Source organism: Diabrotica virgifera, chromosome 7 (assembly GCF_917563875.1).
Source record: "Diabrotica virgifera virgifera chromosome 7, PGI_DIABVI_V3a".
In the NCBI taxonomy this organism is placed as follows: Eukaryota; Metazoa; Arthropoda; class Insecta; order Coleoptera; family Chrysomelidae; genus Diabrotica; species Diabrotica virgifera.
This window is the reverse complement of record NC_065449.1, coordinates 136,360,629-136,379,636: the sequence shown is the minus strand read 5'-3', so window position 1 is coordinate 136,379,636 and position 19,008 is coordinate 136,360,629. Positions and strand designations below refer to the sequence as shown.

Below are 19,008 nucleotides of genomic sequence, written 5' to 3'. Positions count from 1 at the left end.
AAAATTTTCCGTAATAAAAAAGTTGTCCGACTCGACATAAAAAACTAAAAAAAGACTCATGAGGGAGGTAATAATGTTTTTTAAATAATGGACCCAAGAACTACTTACTATATTATTTATACAGTAGGAAAAATGAAAGATTACCCATGAACGAACATATAAAACACGCTGTATTTTTCTGTCAGTCTAACAAAAAAATTGGCGAACGCAAGTACCTGTAATACTTATACTACACATAGTTTCAAAAGTTATGCATCACCCCTCGTATTCACGATGTTTACGCTGTTATAAATCCGTATCTTTATCACATATTTAATGGACCTTTTTTATAAAAAATATACCATTTTTGGTTTTTTATTTTATTTGATTACCCATTTAATTGACCTGGTTTTTCCAAGGTGTAAACATTTGAAAATTTTATTCTGGTGAAATTTTTGAAAACATGATTAAAAATAAATCATACTTTAATTTCTGAGTTGGACCGTATAAGAATTATCGATTTAGTTGAAGAAGGCCATTCACAGCGGTTCGTGGCGGAAAGAGTGGGTGTTTCTCAGAGTGATGTCTCATAGGTTCCTGGAGACAAACTCGATACGGAATAGAGCTCGGTGTGGTAGACCCCGAGTTACCAATGATCGACAGAATAGATACATCAGAATTTCCATCTGTAGAAATTCTTCTATGTCTGTGCCAGCCCTCCAAAGAGAATGCAGGCATGCTACAGGAGTCAGAATATCGTTGGCTCCAATAAGAAGAAGAATTTTAGACTTAGGTTTGAGGAGTCGTCGACCAATAAGAGTTCCTCAGCTACAACCTAGACATGTTTTGGACCGCATCGAGTGGGCTCAAGAACACATACAGCTCCCCCAACCATTTTAGAATTTTGCGCTTTTTTCAGACGAGACCAGAATCTGTTTAAATAATGATAACCGGCGAATTCGTGTGTGGCTAGTTGTGCAGCTCTTGTTGCCTCTCGCCACACACAAATTCGCCGGTTATCACTATTTAAACAGATTCTGGTCTCGTCTGGAAAAAGCGCAAATTCCAAAATTGTTGGGGAAGCTGTATTTGTTCTTGAGCCCACTGGAGGCGGTCCAAAACATGTCTAGATTGTAGCTGAGGAACTCTTATTGGTCGACGACTCCTCAAACCTGAGTCTAAAATTCTTCTTCTTATTGGAGCCAACGATATTCTGACTAATGTAGCATGCCTGAATTTTCTTTGGAGGGCTGGCACAGACATAGAAGAATTTCTACAGATGGAAATTCTGATATATCTATTCTGTCGATCATTGGTAACTCGGGGTCGACCAGACCGAGCTCTATTCCGTATCGAGTTTGTCTCCAGTAACCTATTCCATATCCGTGAGACATCACTTTGAGAAACACCCACTCTTTCCTCCACGAACCGCTGTGAATGGCCTTCTTCAACTAAATCGATAATTCTCATACGGTCCAACTCAGAAATTAAAGTATAATTCATTTTTAATCACGTTTTCAAAAATTTCACCAGAATAAATTTTTCAAATGTTTACACCTTGGCAAAACCAGGTCCATTAAATGGGTAATCAAATAAAATAAAAAAACCAAAAATGGTATATTTTTTATAAAAAGACCCATTGAATATGTGATAAAGATACGGATTTATAAAAGCGTAAACATCGTGAGTACGAGGGGTGATGCATAACTTTTGAAACTATGTGTATAGCCAAAGATCCGATATAAGAACGACCTGCACCGAGGACGACCTACGCCGATGGATAAAAATTATTTGATATCTACATAATTGAGTAGATACCTATGTTAAAAATTACAAAAACAAGGGGTGGCCGATATAATTTTGTCCTGACTATAATTAATTAATAAGTAAAAAATGGCTTTTTTATAAATTCTACTGGCGAGTCTAACAAAAAATTTAACACTAACTGTAAGTACAAAGCCTATACCTAGGATATGCAAACGTAAGGTTGAATATTTTTATCCTGTAAAAACTGTTAACAGGTATATTCTTCGTAGCTATTTGCACCAATTTGTTTAATCTGTCAACCAAACATAAAAATAAACGTTTTTTAAATGCAAATACGATTATATAGGGGTGCACGTAAAAAGTCTGTCATGCATGACGGGTGCTGAATTTAAAAAAATTTACAGCGTTTATTCTTTTATGTAAAATTGAACATATCGGAAACTTTTTTATTGATAATTTTACGAAAAAAAATTATCCTTTATAAAAATTTGTGCATGACCTAAAACTTGAGATTCAACAATATTAGATATCCAATTTTATCAATCTTATACGAGGTATATAAAAAATATATTACGAATTTCGCCCAAGAGTAAAGTACCTTTATTTTACACAAAATCGAAAATTGTTATTACGAAAAGTGGTTTTGATCAAAAAACATGTTTTAGTGTGCAATTAAACAATTCCAATTAAACAATGTTTTTTGTCAAACTGATTCCTAACACAAATTTTATTTTTAACAAGTAGGATAATTCTTTTATTATTAATTTTACGAAAAAAAGTCTTCATAAAAAGCACTGAATTGTCTAAAACATAAGGTGCAGCCGCAATATTGAATGTTATATATATATATATATATATATATATATATATATATATATATATATATATATATATATATATATATATATATAGAAAATTATTAATGTGAAAAGTTGTTCAGCATTAAAAAATATGTTTCAATATGGAATTATATTCTGAAATAGTTCGAGTTTCTGATGTTTGAAATCAGAAATTTGAGAAAAATTTGCAATTTTTTTTCAATTATAATGATGTAATTATACACTAAACATTTTTTTATTATAAACTATTTTACGAAAAAAAGTTATTCTTCATAAAAAGCACTGAATTGTCTAAAACATAAGGTGCAGCCGCAATATTGAATGTTGTATATATACTGAAAATTATTAATGTGAAAATTTGTTCAGCATTAAAAAATATGTTTCAATATGGAATTATATTCTGAAATAGTTCGAGTTTCTGATGTTTGGAATCAGAAATTTGAGAAAAATTTGCAATTTTTTTTCAATTATAATGATGTAATTGCACACTAAAACATATTTTTTCATTATAAACTATTTTACGAAAAAATTTATTCTTCATAAAAAGCACTGAATTGTCTAAACCTAAGGTGCAGCCGCAATATTGAATGTTATATCTATCGCTAGATTTAACACCTCTACTATTCTTTTTCTCATGATCATCTTTCAGTGCGTCACAGTTTTTCGATTTCTTTCTAACGCATTAAATTGTATGTGACAGAAAAAAAACGCACGTCAGTGATTACATTTCGTCGGTGACATTTATAACATTTATTCTAGTTATTCTAGTTGTCGATAGATGGCGCCATAATAAAAAAAATAATTTTTTTAAATTAGATAATAATATTACAAATATAATCTGTATAGTTTATAAGACTATACAAATCAAAGAAAATACCATTTTATAAATGCAAGAAACACATTTGATTTGTTTTTATTCCAAATTGAAAATAAAATGTGACAACTGTCAGATTTAACTAAAATGTCATGTTAGAATAAATGTCAAAAATGTGTATTATCACGGACTTACCCTTTTTCCTATAATTTGTTACGCACTGAAAAATGCTCATGAAAGGACAATAGTTGTATTTCTTTCTATCTCACAATTTAATATGGTTTCTATCTTTTGCGCTATTTTGCCGGTTATTAGCACGCTCATCACTGTATATTGAAAATTATTAATGTGAAAAGTTGTTCAGCATTAAAAAATATCAGTTACAAAAAAACTCGAAGAGGTACCACAAGGTTATTTATTATTGTTAAAAATCATAAAGGGACGCGTTTCGGCTTTACACAAGCCATCATCAGCTTAAATACAGGACATAGAAGACAACGGACTGACCTACAATGTAAAAATATCCAACAGTACACATGAGAATAAAGCAAGTGGTGACAACGCCCACCTCAGTTAAGGAACTTACCAGAAAACAGGAAGGAGGAAGAATCAGCTAGTTTACATTATATAGTATAGAGATGCACACACTTCATCATTAATATGTAGCTATTTATAGCATTTTGTTCTTATTGTACTATAAATAAGAATTGTACTCTACTGTTTACAGTACAATAAGAACAAAATGCTATACATAGCTACATATTAATGATGAAGTGTGTGCGTCTCTATACTATATAATGTAAACTAGCTGATTCTTCCTCCTTCCTGTTTTCTGGTAAGTTCCTTAACTGAGGTGGGCGTTGTCACCACTTGCTTTATTCTCATGTGTAATGTTGGATATTTTTACATTGTAGGTCAGTCCGTTGTTTTCTATGTCCTGTATTTAAGCTGATGATGGTTTGTGTAAAGCCGAAACGCGTCCTTTTATGATTTTTAACAATAATAAATAACCTTGTGGTACCTCTTCGAGTTTTTTTGTAACTGGTTACCTCGAGACCACATTTGAGTAATATAAATACTTCTCTTCATGTTATTAAAAAATATGTTTCAATATGGAATTATATTACGAAATAGTTCGAGTTCTGATGTTTCGAATCAGAAATTTGAGAAAAATTTGCAATTTTTTTTCCAATTATAATGATGTAATTCCACACTAAAACATATTTTTTTCATTATAAACAACTTTTCACAATAACATTTTTCAGTATTATGAGAAATAAAGGTACATACCTACTTTACTCTTGAGCAAAATTCATATTTTTTGACATACCTCGTATAATATTGACAAAATTTGATATCTGATGATTGAATCGTAGGTTTTAGATTATGCAGAACTTTTTATAAAGAAAAACTTTTTTTTTTTGTATAATTAGTAGGTAATAAAAATTTTTTCCATATATTCAATTTTCCATAAGTAGACACGCTGTAAAATTTTTAAAATTCGGCACCTGTCATTCAGTACACACTTTTCACGGGCACCCCTATATCATCGTATTTGCAATTAAACAGCGCTTATTTTTATATTTATACCTGACAGCCTGATCATTTTGATAGGATAAAAAATAGGCACCCCTACTTTTGCATATCCTATAGGCATTGTACTTACCGTTAGGGCGTTATTGTTAAATTTTTTGTTAAACTCGCCAGTCGAATTTATAAAAAAATCATTTTTTTAATTATTAGTTAATTATAGTCTGGACAAATTTATATCGGACACCCCTGTTTTTTTTTTATAAATTTTAACATTCTAATTTACTTATTATCAAATCATTTTTATACAATAAATAGATCGGTGCACGTCGTCCTTATATCGGATCCTATACTATTAACGAATTAACAAATTTACATTGCTAAGTACATATTCTATGGATAGAAATTATTAATACTTCCAAAATGTTCATTTATATAGGGTATAACAAAAATGCAGGTCCTAAATTAAATCGCATATTCTGAGACCAAAAATAGTTCGATTTAATCTAACTTACCTTAATACAAATGTGCATGTAAAAAAAGTTACAGCCCTTTGAAATTACAAAATGAAAATCGATTTTTTCCAATATAACAAAAACTATTATAGATTTTTTATTGAAAATGGACATGAGGCATTCTTATGGTAGAAATATCTTAAAAAAATAAGTAGTGAAATTTGTACAACCCATAAAAATTTAATGGAGGTTTTGTTCCTTTAAACACTCCCAAACTTTTGTGTAAGTTTCAATTCAATTATTTTTGTTGTATCATTAGTTAAACAGAATATTTTTAAAACGTTTTTGCCTCTTAGTACTTTTTTGATAAGCCAGTGTTTATCGAGATATTTTGAATAATTGTCGAATCCACCACATATTTGTATGTGGTAAGTATGATTGTAGAGACCTGCTAATAATCTGAACATTTATTTATAATTTACATTTTTAGGTATCTATATTTTGAAACAGAAGCCGCATCTCGATAAACGTGGCTTATCGGAAAAATACTAAGAGGCAGAAAATATTTAAAAACACTATGTTTAACTATTGGCACCACACTAATAATTTAATTGGAAGGTACACAAAAGTTTGGAGGGGTTTAAGGGAACCAAACCCCATAAAATTTTTATGGGGTGTACAAATTTCACTGTTATTTTTTTTAAGATGTTCCTGCCATAAGAATGCCACATGTCACTTTTTAATAAAAAAATCTCTAGTTTTCGATATATTGAAAAAAATCGATGTTCATTTTGTAAGTTCAAAGGGCTGTAACTTTTTTTATGTGCACATTTGTACTAAGGTAAGTTAGGTTCAATCGAACTATTTTTGGTCCCAGAATATGTGATTTAATTTATGACCTGCATTTTTCTTACATATTTCTTCTATTGAAAACAAAAAACTATTCAAATATAACTTCACTGTTTCACTGTAAAACGTTTCAAAAATATTGAATGAAATATTTCTTCACAAATTAATAATCTAAACATCACATATAATATAGCTGTACAATGTACATATAAACATAAAATATTTCTTCTTCAGTTAAATGCAGTTTTAAGAATACTAATAAAATTGCACAAATACTATTTACCAAAATTAATATAATCAGAGGAGTTTTATATTGTGAGCAATATACCACAAAATAAAAATTTCTAAGTATAAATAATTTTTAAATACAAAGTATGTATTCATTATTTACTATATAAAAACCTCAGATTTAATAAAAAAAAATTTCAACATTTTTTATTCTCTACTTTTTTGGTGATACTAAATGAAGTGGATAATTTGCCAAATTTTAAATAAATATATTAATATTTAGTAGAAGTATACTCACCATTGAGAATTTTAAAAGGAAAAGATTTAAATATCTAAATTAGGATATGGTAAGACAAAATGTGAGTTAAAAACTTTTAGAAAATGAATTTAAATATTAAAAAAGTAATTATATTACCTAGAAAAATATTTGTAATCACAACCCTAAAATTCTGGTATTTTGTAACAGGCATAACGTGAATTACACAGTTAATATACTTAATATATGTAAGAATTTAACCAGAGGATAAATATGTTACCACGGTCTCCACATATCACCTGTCTCATTATTTTTACCACTAAAATCTATTGGACTCTCAACTTTCTTAATCCCTTCAACTTTTTCACAACTACCCGACGTACTTGGACTACAAATATCACTTTGGGATCTAAGGTTAACGCCGAGAGCACTGGCCAATTGCACATAGTGTTCTGGAAGCAACAGCACGTAATTTCCATCGTAAGATTTTGGCTTAGAAGATACGGACTCATCATTGGATGATTGATCTATAAGCCGGCTAGATCTATTGTTGTTTACTTCTTCCACTATCTGAGGAGATTCTTGTCGGTCTTCAAGGGCCGGAGGAGCGTTTGCTTGCTTGAGATCTACATCCACTTCAGCGACGCAGTTATCTAAATGTCTAAGAAGCCTTTGTCTAATTCCAGAATCAATTACAGTCATAGTTTGAGCATCTGGCGTTTCCAAATATCGCTGAACTTCTCTAACACAGTCAGCGTAACCTGCTTTGTACTGGTTGATGCCTTTAACATCAAGACTTCGATGCCTTTGAAAGTGCCTGACTGTCAGTTCTAAGATATCGGCTTTTTCTAGTTTAGAGTGCTTGGTATTGTCAGCTTTAGCCGAATCTAAAATTAAAGTTTTAAGTGCAGCTAGACTTTGGTTTATCCTGGCTCTTCTTCTTTTTTCCATCAAGGGTTTGTTGGCTCGACGAGGTTCTGATGGTTTTTTATTTTTCGCTGTCATAACTGGCCGATCGTGGCACGAGTTGCGGTGGAGCGTCGTAACGTAGAACTGGTCAGACGCGGCGCGTCGCCAAAGTTGTAATGAAAGGCTGTCGGGAGTTCGGGAGCTGAACGACGGCGTCGGCGGAAGGGGTAGGCGCGTGCGGTGGTCTAGTGCGGCGCGGTGAGGTGAAACGAAGGGGGGCGGCAGCTTTAGTCGCGTGCCGACACCGCCACATCACACCATCGGTTGTAAAAAGTAGTCCTCAAACATTTTTAAAACTTCAGAATTTTAGAATATAATTTACTTATCTATTTATACAATAATTAAAACGAACGCAAAGAAAGAAATTGATTATTATATTAGCAGAATATTTATGTGGCAAAAAACTACTTAAAACCGTTTAAAGTCGATAAAGGACTTTGACAAGGATGCTGCCTGTCACCAACCTTATTGGAGAGATGGGAATAAAAATTGATGACAATCATATCCATAACCTTTTGTTTGCCGATGATCAAATAATTTTAGCAAAAAACAAAGACGACATGGTCTATTTGATAAAAAAGCTAGAAGAGTTTGGGAGCTGGTATTTGGAAATTTATTATGATATATTGCAATACATGATCATTGAAAAAACCACAGAAAACATGGAGATAAATAACAAGTCCATAAAACCCCGTAGTTGTCACAACGTAGGAAAAAAGTCCATAAAACAAACAAATGAATATAAATACTTGGAAGTAACTTTAACAAATACATACATAATTAAATGAAATTATTAAAATAAAGACAAGAATCCGACAATATTACATTCGATAATATGTATCGACGATATTACAAGCCAAACAATGTGAGACTATAGTGGAAAGCTGCGCACTATATGGCTCAGAGACGTAGATGACAAATAAAAGAATGGAAAACAGATTTATTGCAATGGAAATGATGCTTTGAAGAAGAAGCAGCAGATTACCACTAATGCACGAAGGGAGAAATGAACGAATTAGGGAATTAATGAATGTGAAGGAGACACTAAATCATAAAATATAAAAATGAAAATTACTCTGGTATGGACATATTATGTAAAGAATGGACGAGACAAGAATATCGCTAAGAACTTAGGAAAACCAAATAGAAAGAGTAAAAAATGAGGCCCTTTATTACACTGGAACGTAAAAAGAACAGCAGTGGCAAAAATTGACCACACTAAAAAGATATATTATATATGAAAAGAAGAAATGGCGATTGGGATGTGCTAAAGGGCAAACAGAATATAAATATTTACGGATAAGTAAGTAAACAATATTTGAAAGTCTCTTTTCAGATACCTACTAAATCATAAAAACAGTTTCCTCGAAAACGGTTAAAATTATCGGTTTAAACAAGCTTTCTAATGTTATGTGAAAATAATATAATCAATAATAATAAATATATGTTATAATTTCTAATAAAACTCCTAAAAGTTTTGACCCAATGGTCACTGAATTATCCACCAAGAATCATCGAGCCTCATATGAAAAAATGTAAAATTATATGTAAAGTTATATAGGTACCCTATCTAAAGATGTCTGTGTCAATTTTGATAAGGATTTTTAAATAAACTTTTAATAAAAAAAGAGGATTTAAATATTTCTTTTAATAGCTATATTTTGGTCCAAATAACCTAATCTTAGTTTATTATCTAGCAATAAAACATTGAAAACTTTTGTTTTCACTACTTCCATAAAATATATTACAAATTAATATCACTACAGCTGTTTCGGCAGAGTGCCTTTCTCAAGTGAGTTAAAGGCAGAGTGCTTATCTTTGTCAATTGTCATTGAAGATGGCAAGTGAATGGTACGCTCTTTGCTGCCTTTCTATTTCTTCAAGCAGGGATGAATTGTCGTTATTTTTGCCTGGAGAATTGTGACATACTTAGGGTCGATTTCTCATACTTGCGGTAATCTATGGTTCAGTTGAACCAGGTTCACCGGTGATCTACGGTTTTGTTCGGAATGCATTTCTCATTGCACGTTCATGTCAGCGATCGTTCTTCAGCTTTCGAGAAATGCCAATAGATGGCAAAAGGTAAAAAACTATCGCAATTTTGAACTACCTTTTTTATGCTGTTTTTGAATAAAGTTAAATTTAAGTATTTATAGTCAAATAGTCATTTTAATAATTATAAATAAATATTATAAAAACAAAAATAATGTTATCGTTTATCGTTAGGATTAATATAATAAAATAGGATATATTTATATTATGACAGCGTTTCGTGTTAATAAAACGCATGCGTAGTCCATGAAATCATCTGAATTGAGTTCTGAAATCTTTGAACGGCCGAATTCCACCGTTCAAGCATCGTTCAAGTTTAAACTGCCATCGGTTGAACGTGCGAATTGAGAAAGACGAGTTTGAGTTTAAACTGACGTTTACTAGAAGTTCAGGTTAAACTGGAGTTGAACTCGATATGAGAAATTGGCCCTTAGATACACTTACCAGAAAATATATATCTTGCTTTGTCCCTACTATAACGGCTCCTACACTCTCCGATATGTTTAAGCCCTGAGTGTACCAGCTAGCTTCCCCTTTTAATTATATTTATTTCATTGTCAAAGCTATATCACGTCGATGATATTATGATATCTGCTTTAAGGTCCTCGATTAGATTTCTATTATCAGCACTATGCGCCTGGCTTATGTGTTGCTGACTATGTATTAATCTGTGCATCGCAGTTCTATCTTCGCGCTGTATAAAGATATGAAGTAGTAGTAGTAGTTTCAGCAGGACTTCCAATGCCGCTGTAGTACCTAGTTATTTTTATAGCTCCCGTAGTAGGTACACGATATGTGTATTACTTAGCAGACTTATTGCTCCCATTTTCTGCGTCTTTGTCCACCAGCTCACAGACCCATAGGCTGTCATTGGTCTAATAAGACCTGGTCTATAATCATAGAGTCATTTTGGGGTTGAGTTTTTACCACACATTCTTCTACATCTACCCAAGGAGCAGATGTAGAAGATATGATAAGCTTTCTGTGTGGTTTTTAGTAGATATGTGAGTATTCCATGTAAGCCTATGGAACTTTGTTTCGTTGTCAAATGGAATCTCTGTTCATTCCAGCACCGGTGGTTTTAGGTCTTGTAATGCTGTTTTTTTGTGAAGTTGATGATTTTTAATTTTTGAGCATTGACTGTCAGTCTCTCTTGCTTACACCACTTATCAACTATATTTAGGGCTACTTGCATTCTCCCAGATATAACCTGGGGAATTGCAGTATCGTTAATATCAGTATTGCTGAAGAGTTAAAATAGGTAAGAAGATCAACAACGAAGCTTCAAGAAAAATATTGTGTATGCAAAAGCAATTAATGGTGCTGTTTTCGAAGTATAAAAAAATTTAAATTTTTGAAACACTATCGCGATACAAACGCACTTTTAGTATTAGAATACCTACACAATTTGTTTACAAAATTATTTCTCCATTAGATAAATTTATAATATTTAACTGCATGTAGAAATAATTTTCCCCCATAGTTTGACGACTGCTAGCTACCGGTGTGTAGGCCTTTTGGAAGGACGAGCGGGAGAGGAGGTCGCTTGTTAGACACGAGACGCGTCAGACACGCGCCGGCCGCGCCACCCCTTCCCTTCTGCCGCCGCCAGCGTCCACACCGCAGAGAGCAGCCAGCGTCGAGGCGCCCACTGCCACCACTACCACCCGCCACCTTGATTATTGCTCATTTACCGGCCAACCTGTTCTCGCCACCGCTTCGAATTCGAGCTGCATAGGCCAGGTGTTTGAAAATATTTTCGTTCAATATATCGGACGAAATTTTTAAGGCATTATCTAATAAATATATTTTTGTAAACATTTATTATATTCTGGGCAAATTAGCAAAATACAAGGAAAATTTATTTACCAGCAAGTTTTTTTGCTGGAATCGAATCTATATACAGTGCTAGTCAAAAGTCCGTTTCCCCCTCGTATCTTTTGAACAGTTATACATACTTATAATAATGAAATTTGGAGGGAGAAAATAAATGGACATAAGCTTCTCAAATAGTCATAATAGGTGACGTAATAAAAACAGATGACGTTACAGAGCCACTTTGACCGATAATTTTAAATAGGACCTTATGGCAAATGATACCTCGTTTGAAAGGTATTGAAAATACCTAGTCAATCATACTAATTTTGTTTGAGTTTAGGGTGATTTTGATGAATAAATTAAATAAATATAAAAATTTAGTTTCGCTTTTAATTAATAAAGATTCAAAGGTCCGCCTATGGGTATTTGTCAAAAAAGTTGACGTTTTTCAATTTACTAGTAGTTTTAACGTCAACGTCAACTTTTTTGACAAGTAACCACTGGCGAATATTTGAATTTTTATTAATTAAATTCAAAATTTCAATTTTATATTTTTATTTAATTTATTCTTCAAAATCAACTTAAACCCAAACAAAATTAGTATGACTTTCAATACCTTGCGAACGAGATATCATTATTTGCCATAAGGTCCTATTTAAACGGATCGGTCAAAGTGGCTCTGTAACGTCATCTGTCTTTATTACGTCACCTATTATGATTATTTGAGAAGCTACATCCGTTTATTTCCTCCCTCCAAATTTCACTATTGAGTATAGGTATAACCGTTCAAAAGATACGAGGAGGGGGAACGGACTAGCACTGTATATTAACAATATAGATATGCATGTATGCAAAGTTCACAGATAGTGTGCTATTTTTTTTATAAACAAAATGATGCCCCCAAATAGGGTTTTTTTTTTAATTATTGCTCTATAACTCCGAAGATTTTAACTTTACACCACAAACACCCAAATAAAAATTCACTGTAATTAAATTCTGCATAAAGACATGTTTTTCCCGATTTGCTTCAAAGAAAATTTTTTTGGAAAATACGGGTTTTTCAACAAAATCTTTAATTTTCAACAAAAATTTAAGGTAAGTAAATAATTATTTATCAATAATTTAATCGCTTATGTTGGATAATAGAAATGTTAGGTACTTTAGCCACGTTTTTTATCAATACAGAGTGTGCGATAAACTGTAAAGGGTAATTCTACATGAAATAGAAACGACAGTTACTTATGTCCACAAATTCTTCGTTTCCGAGATACGGGGTGTTAAAATTGTTCTTATAAACTGACGATTTATTTATTGATCTAAAACTGATTGAGGTATGCAAATGATATTTGGTGGGTTTTAGAAGGTAGTTATTTCTTATTTTTTGACATACAATTAAGAATTTTACATTCATCATTGGCGTGCATATGGGTACAGTGGCGTAGTGAGCTTAATTTGATGGGGACATTTTGAACTAAGCAAGTATACACACTAGAAAATGTAACTGCTTAATTAATTTTAATTTTTGTGTGGGTACTTATAAATACAAACGAAGAATATCTGGAGGTTCCTTACTAGTTTTACCTGCTTACCCAAGGCCTTGTTTCAACACTTGCTTAAAGACTAACCGCCGGTATTACCTGCCTACACGTGCTAACTCAAACACTCGTATTTTTTATATTAGCACGACCCATGAAAAAGTTACATTAATTCGGAAACTGATCAATGCAAGTTTTATAAGGTGGGTCACAAAAATAATCCCAATACAATAGGCTCGATACTCGTGTTTATAGCACCCTCATCCTTCAGCCTGTAAACAATATGTAATGGTAAGGATAATAAGGATAAATATAGACACTAATTTTGTTTAAGAAAATCTCGTCGTTTGATAAAAGATATCAACTCCACCGTTATCCAAGGTTTTTTTTAATATTATTTTATTTAACCGTTTTATCTCCCTAGAGGTATGTATGTAATTATTTAACTTATTTATAAATGTATCATATGCAATTTGAGAATCTATTTTTTCTATGGATGCTATACAATGTGCAACTTCTCTCACTACTTACATACATTCAAAACGAACAATTTCTCACGCAGTGAGGAAAGTCGGCCATTGCAGTGAGAAATATTTTTTTTCACGGGTTATCCGCCTTTTTCCATACATAATATGCAAGGGTGGATTCAGGACCGGTTTTCGGGAGGGACCATGAACTTTTTTCGAGAGGATTACCGGAGGGTCTGGGGATAATTTTTAAAAATTTGGGTTACAACGGTAAGTTTTAAGGCACTGTTCACACACTTTTCAATGTCATAAAGACATTCAAAACTTATCGTTATTAAGGCATTATTAAAGTCAGTAAAGATTCCTACACATTTCTTCGGATCCAAGTGCAGTTCTTTCAACAAGTTTAATACTATTTTTTCCAACGCTTCTCCTGTCAGACCTTGTTCTTCCCCTCTTTCTGAGTTTCACTAATTATTTTATGTTCTCATAAGCGTCAATGAACTTGACAAAGTCTTCACGAATGTTGTTATTGTGTATGTATCTCAAATTTAGAGAAAGCTGTTCCACGTGGGATACGTCGGTCATTTCGTCAAATATGACAGAGTAAACATTGGCACTTTGAACCTTATTCATTATTTGTTCAATTATTTCTTCACCACATGTTATTAATTGATTTTGATTGGTGCTACTAATGTATGTTGCTCGAGAAGATGCTGTGGATAGGTGTTGTTTAAGAGTCTTATCTCCTGATGCGATTTTAAACCTTAACAATTCCCCTCATTATTAGGTCCAGCATCTTCGTCCAGAAGCAGAAGGCTATGATCACGATGGTCTCTTGGAGAAATATTTTTTCGACTTAAGAACACTATAGACTCTACTATTAGTTGTAGTCTTTTTCTATTTTCTAGTACCTATTTAGACCTCTGAGAGTCTATCTGGTTAATGATTGACATTTGCGGGTTGCGATAACTTTGTTGATAACTCTGTTTGCCGATGACACTGTATTACTAGCAACCAGCCTAAAGGATCTACAGCCCTTATTAGACCGTGTGAGAGCTGTGAGCGTAACATACGGACTGAACCTTAATATTAAGAAAACTAAATTCATGGTTGTCAGCCGTGTAAATTTAGATCCCGTGGCACTAATGGCAGATTGCGAAGAGATCCAGAGAGTCGACAGGTTCACTTACCTCGGAACTACCCTCAACTCACAATGGGACCACGCTCAAGAGATTAGATCCAGAATTGAAATGGCACGGTCTACATTTATCAAGCTGAGATCCTTGCTGTGCTGCAGTGATCTCAGTTTGGGAACCAAGATGCGGATAGTGAGGTGCTACGTTCTTCCGGTGCTACTGTATGGAGTTAAAGCCTGGACACTGACGCAAGCCACTGAAAAGCAGATTGAAGCCTTCGAGATGTGGATCTACAAGAGGATACTAAAAATATCTTATGTGGACCATGTCACCAACATTGAGGTCCTACAGCGCATGACAAAAGAAAAAGAAGTACTTAATTTAGTAAAACAACGTAAGCTTGAGTACCTTGGTCACGTGATGCGGAACGAAGAAAAATATCGAGTTCTTCAACTCGTCATGCAGGGCAAAGTATTTGGCAGGAGAGGACCGGGACGCCGTCGTATCTCGTGGTTGAAAAACCTCCGACAATGGTTTGGGATAACATCCACGGAGCTGTTTCGCAGAGCAGTTAACAAAACAATGATAGCCTTGATGATCGCCAACATCCGGACTGGATAAGGAACTGAAGAAGAAGATAACTTTGTAGAAAATCCAGCCCAACCTGAACGCACTCCTTGTGGTATGATGTTTTTTCGTGGGTTTGTATGGCTCCTTCTTTGACCATGAGTTTGGTGAAAGATGTTGAAGGTTTCATAACAAGACTTTGAGCTATCATCCCTTTATTGTGACCATATTTTTCGTTAGAAAAATAAAACGCAATCCTTTTGACTGTGCGAAAGTACCAACCAACTCCTTTGTTCTAAGTGCTAGTGACCTAAATAATGCTTTATTTCTTTTCTATTCTTTGTGTGTACAGAATATGGAAATTGATACGATTTTGATGGCTGCCAAGGTCGTTCTAAAAATTGGCACTTTGTAAAATTATCAACATTTTAATTTGCAAAACATCCTATGTCATTCTTGGAGCTTTCGTTACTGCTTTTTTTCAATTCTAGTCCAGACAATAATATATTTATCTCCTGTTCTGTACATATACATGTGTTTGAAACTAAAAACATTTAAACTGCAAATATTTAAATTTATATTTTTTTTAATTCTCGGAGGGGGGCCATGGCCCCCATGGCCCCCTCCCTGGATCCGCCCTTGATAATATGATCGCCGTTTCCATGGTAACATGCACTATACAAACACAATTATTGTTGTTAAAGAAAATGTGTTGAAGCAAAACTTAACAGAAATTACCTTTCAAAACTGTTTAAATATAACTGTTAAGTAATTATAATTTTAAATAAATAAACTTTATAAAAATATTAAGAATATTAAATACCTACATTAGTACATTCATTCAAGCAATTCACCTTGCAATTCTAAAGGCCTTTATGGATTTGTTTGACATTTTGACAGTAGCTCAAAAATGATGAACAAAGAATTGATGAACAAACCTGACTTGGTGCCAATGTATGCTTCCACCCCGGGGGTGAATGCCACCCTTTCTCGGGGGTGGAAATTTAAAATTTCAAAATGACACCGGTAATCGATAGATAATTGAATTTTATGAAGAAAATGCAGAATAAAATTTTTTTCTACGGCCGTGCTAAAAGAGCCACTTTCACGTACGCATTTTGTTTCCGAAAGTTTGCAGTTTCCCGCATGGCGTGCGTGAAAGTAAATTTTCCCGCACGGCGCGGCGTGCGGGAAGTAAAATACCTTTTAATATGGCATTATAATATATTATAATACACGCAATAAACTAATACTTAGATATTATTTACTAATTTATTTCAAATTTATCTTATTGTGTTCATGTTTTAATGAAATTAGCGCGATAATTCGACGAAATAAAATTATTTTGACATAATATTTAAAAGACAGATCAGTAGAAAATTACAATAGTTTTGAATCGTCGTCATGGAAACCAATATCGTCGTCGTGGTAACCCATTATATTGAAAGTTTGGTTTTGACAACCTTGTCAAAGAATTAATTTGCGTATTTTCACTTCTAAATAAAAATTGAAATAACTCTATTTTTTGTGGCTATTTTCTAAACGTACGGCCCTAGAAAAAATATTATTCCTAACTCATGCGGAAAGTGTCTTCCCCGTACTCGACTGCTTGCCCGAACTCCGCTATCGCGTCGCTCGGGTCAACGACAGTCTCGTGCGTGAAAGTATCACTTTCCGCACTAGTTAGGAAAATAACCATTTACTTAACCCTTATCCGGGCAGCACATTTTACTTACGTAACCGGGCAAGTCGGGTCCGTTGGGCTCACCACTCTTTCTTGAATGTACTACATATTCATATTTACCCATATATTTCTAATATTCTTTTTTGATTTTTTATTAAAGTTAAATTTAAATTGTCTAGATTAAAAAAAGGTGCTACTATAGTATGCGGTCTACCTATGTGCTCATCTACCGTTATGTTTTTTTCTGGTAAATAGTATTTCTAAAAGTTTTGGTTGACTTGATTCCACACATCGCGTATTGCTGCTAATTTGTCGTTCCTTATTCGTTAAACCTCGTGTCCTTATCGTCAAATCGAACAAATCTTATCAAATTTTTGAATCGTTTTAACCCCATGGTAGCTTTAAATATAGTAGGTCCATAAAACTTACTCCAAAGTATATCTACATTATGGATGTTGGCACTCAGGTGCCTTGCAGTTAGTAGTAGCCCAATAAATGCATATAGCTCTGTGTAGTCGCAATATTTCCAGTTTTCTATTCCCAGGAGTCCTTCGGCTTCTTTATTTGTACACTTCACTATTTCGTTCACAATTTTTTAGTCCACAAACAAACAAAAGGAATCAACAGGATCATCTACACTTTAAGACCAGGGCTAACATTACTTTGTGCACTTTGCTTTTTATTACGTCGCAGGATCGCATACGTCCTGTCTGTTGTGGTTGACTCTTCCAGTTAATTCTATCCTTAGTTTCAAAAATTACACACTCTGAAATCTGGGAACTTGTAGGTACACATTCTTCTTCATTATCACTCAATTCTACTTGCTGATCATCCTCTTCACTTGCTTCCGAAAAATGATCTTCAATTTCAGAGTCACTTTCAATGCCACCTACATCACGAGATTCTTCATCATCGGAATCCCATAAATTATTAGCAATATCTTGCAGTTCTGCAGCTGATAATGGTTTTCGGGACATTTTATTCGCACTATCTACTTTCACCGTAATTTATTCAAAATAATTTTAGGAGCTTAGTTGTCGACACAAACATCGATATCAAACGACTGATAGCAAATGCGTTATTTATTTCAAAAAATGTATAGGTACCTACCTAACAATATTACTGCGTTCCAATAATGATTATCAGTTTTTCAAATTCATTTAGAATAAATATAACACCTATTGTAAGCATCTGTTTGATGTTCATATTAAAGAGATGTTTACATTGTTTGTTACACGTTTAGACTTTATTATTGGATTTCCGGAATCATAAAAGTCATTTAGATAATCCACAAAAACATTACCTGACTGCCAGATTAACTTCTGTAACAAAGATTTAGACTTTAGTTATAAATACAAATATGGTCCGACGGGCCCGTGTTGCCCCTTTACGTGATAAAATTCTTTCGACGCAATAATTTCAAAAATGATAATAAATATTTTGAATAGCTCATGACTACGTTGAAGGAAACATACTTATAAACAAATTCAGTGATACATAAAATTCAATAAATTTTTTTTATCAGTTTATGGTAAAAGAATTGGCGTCTTGGGCCCGTTGGACCCACCTTGCCCGGATAACGGCAATTAACTTAATAATTTTTAAGTTATTCGCGATTGACGATTAAAAAAAAACATGTTTTTCAATAGTTTTTCGCGAATAATTCCAAAATTACGCATTATCAGGAAAAAAATCACCCCTATTAAAATTGAAGCTTATAAAAAAGCAAAGAAACTAATCAGTTTTAATAAAAATTTTTAGATAATATTAAGAAACTTATGAGTCATTGAAAACGACTTTTCTCTTTTTCGTAAATTTATGCAAAGATTTGAGCTCAACTAACGGAAAAATTAATAATTTTTCATAGAAAATATTAATAAACATTTTTAAAGTACTTTTTTAGGCCTTTAAAATAAGCTTTGAAAAAAGCCTCTAGCATGAAAATTAAGCAAGTTATGATGAAAATTAGTCAAATACCTACCTCGAATTTATAAAAAGAAAAAATTACGGTAAAATGTATGCCATATGCGTCAAAATTAATATTAATTTTAACCCATATA

At 33.1% G+C, this 19,008-nt stretch overlaps 1 protein-coding gene across 1 annotated transcript; it reads right to left on the bottom strand.

Moving 5' to 3' along the window:
• Window positions 1–6,893: 6,893 nt before the first annotated feature.
• LOC114342626 (transcription factor HES-4-A-like) lies at window positions 6,894–7,785 on the bottom strand. The gene has a single exon (XM_028293447.1). The coding sequence runs from the start codon at window positions 7,720–7,722 to the stop codon at window positions 6,994–6,996; it is 729 nt and encodes a 242-aa protein (XP_028149248.1). The 5' UTR covers window positions 7,723–7,785; the 3' UTR covers window positions 6,894–6,993.
• Between the last annotated feature and the right edge of the window lie 11,223 nt (window positions 7,786–19,008).

Coding starts and splice junctions, on each gene's coding strand:
- LOC114342626 (XM_028293447.1), bottom strand. CDS start 7,722: ATGACAGCGAAAAATAAAAAACCATCAGAACCTCGTCGAGCCAACAAA.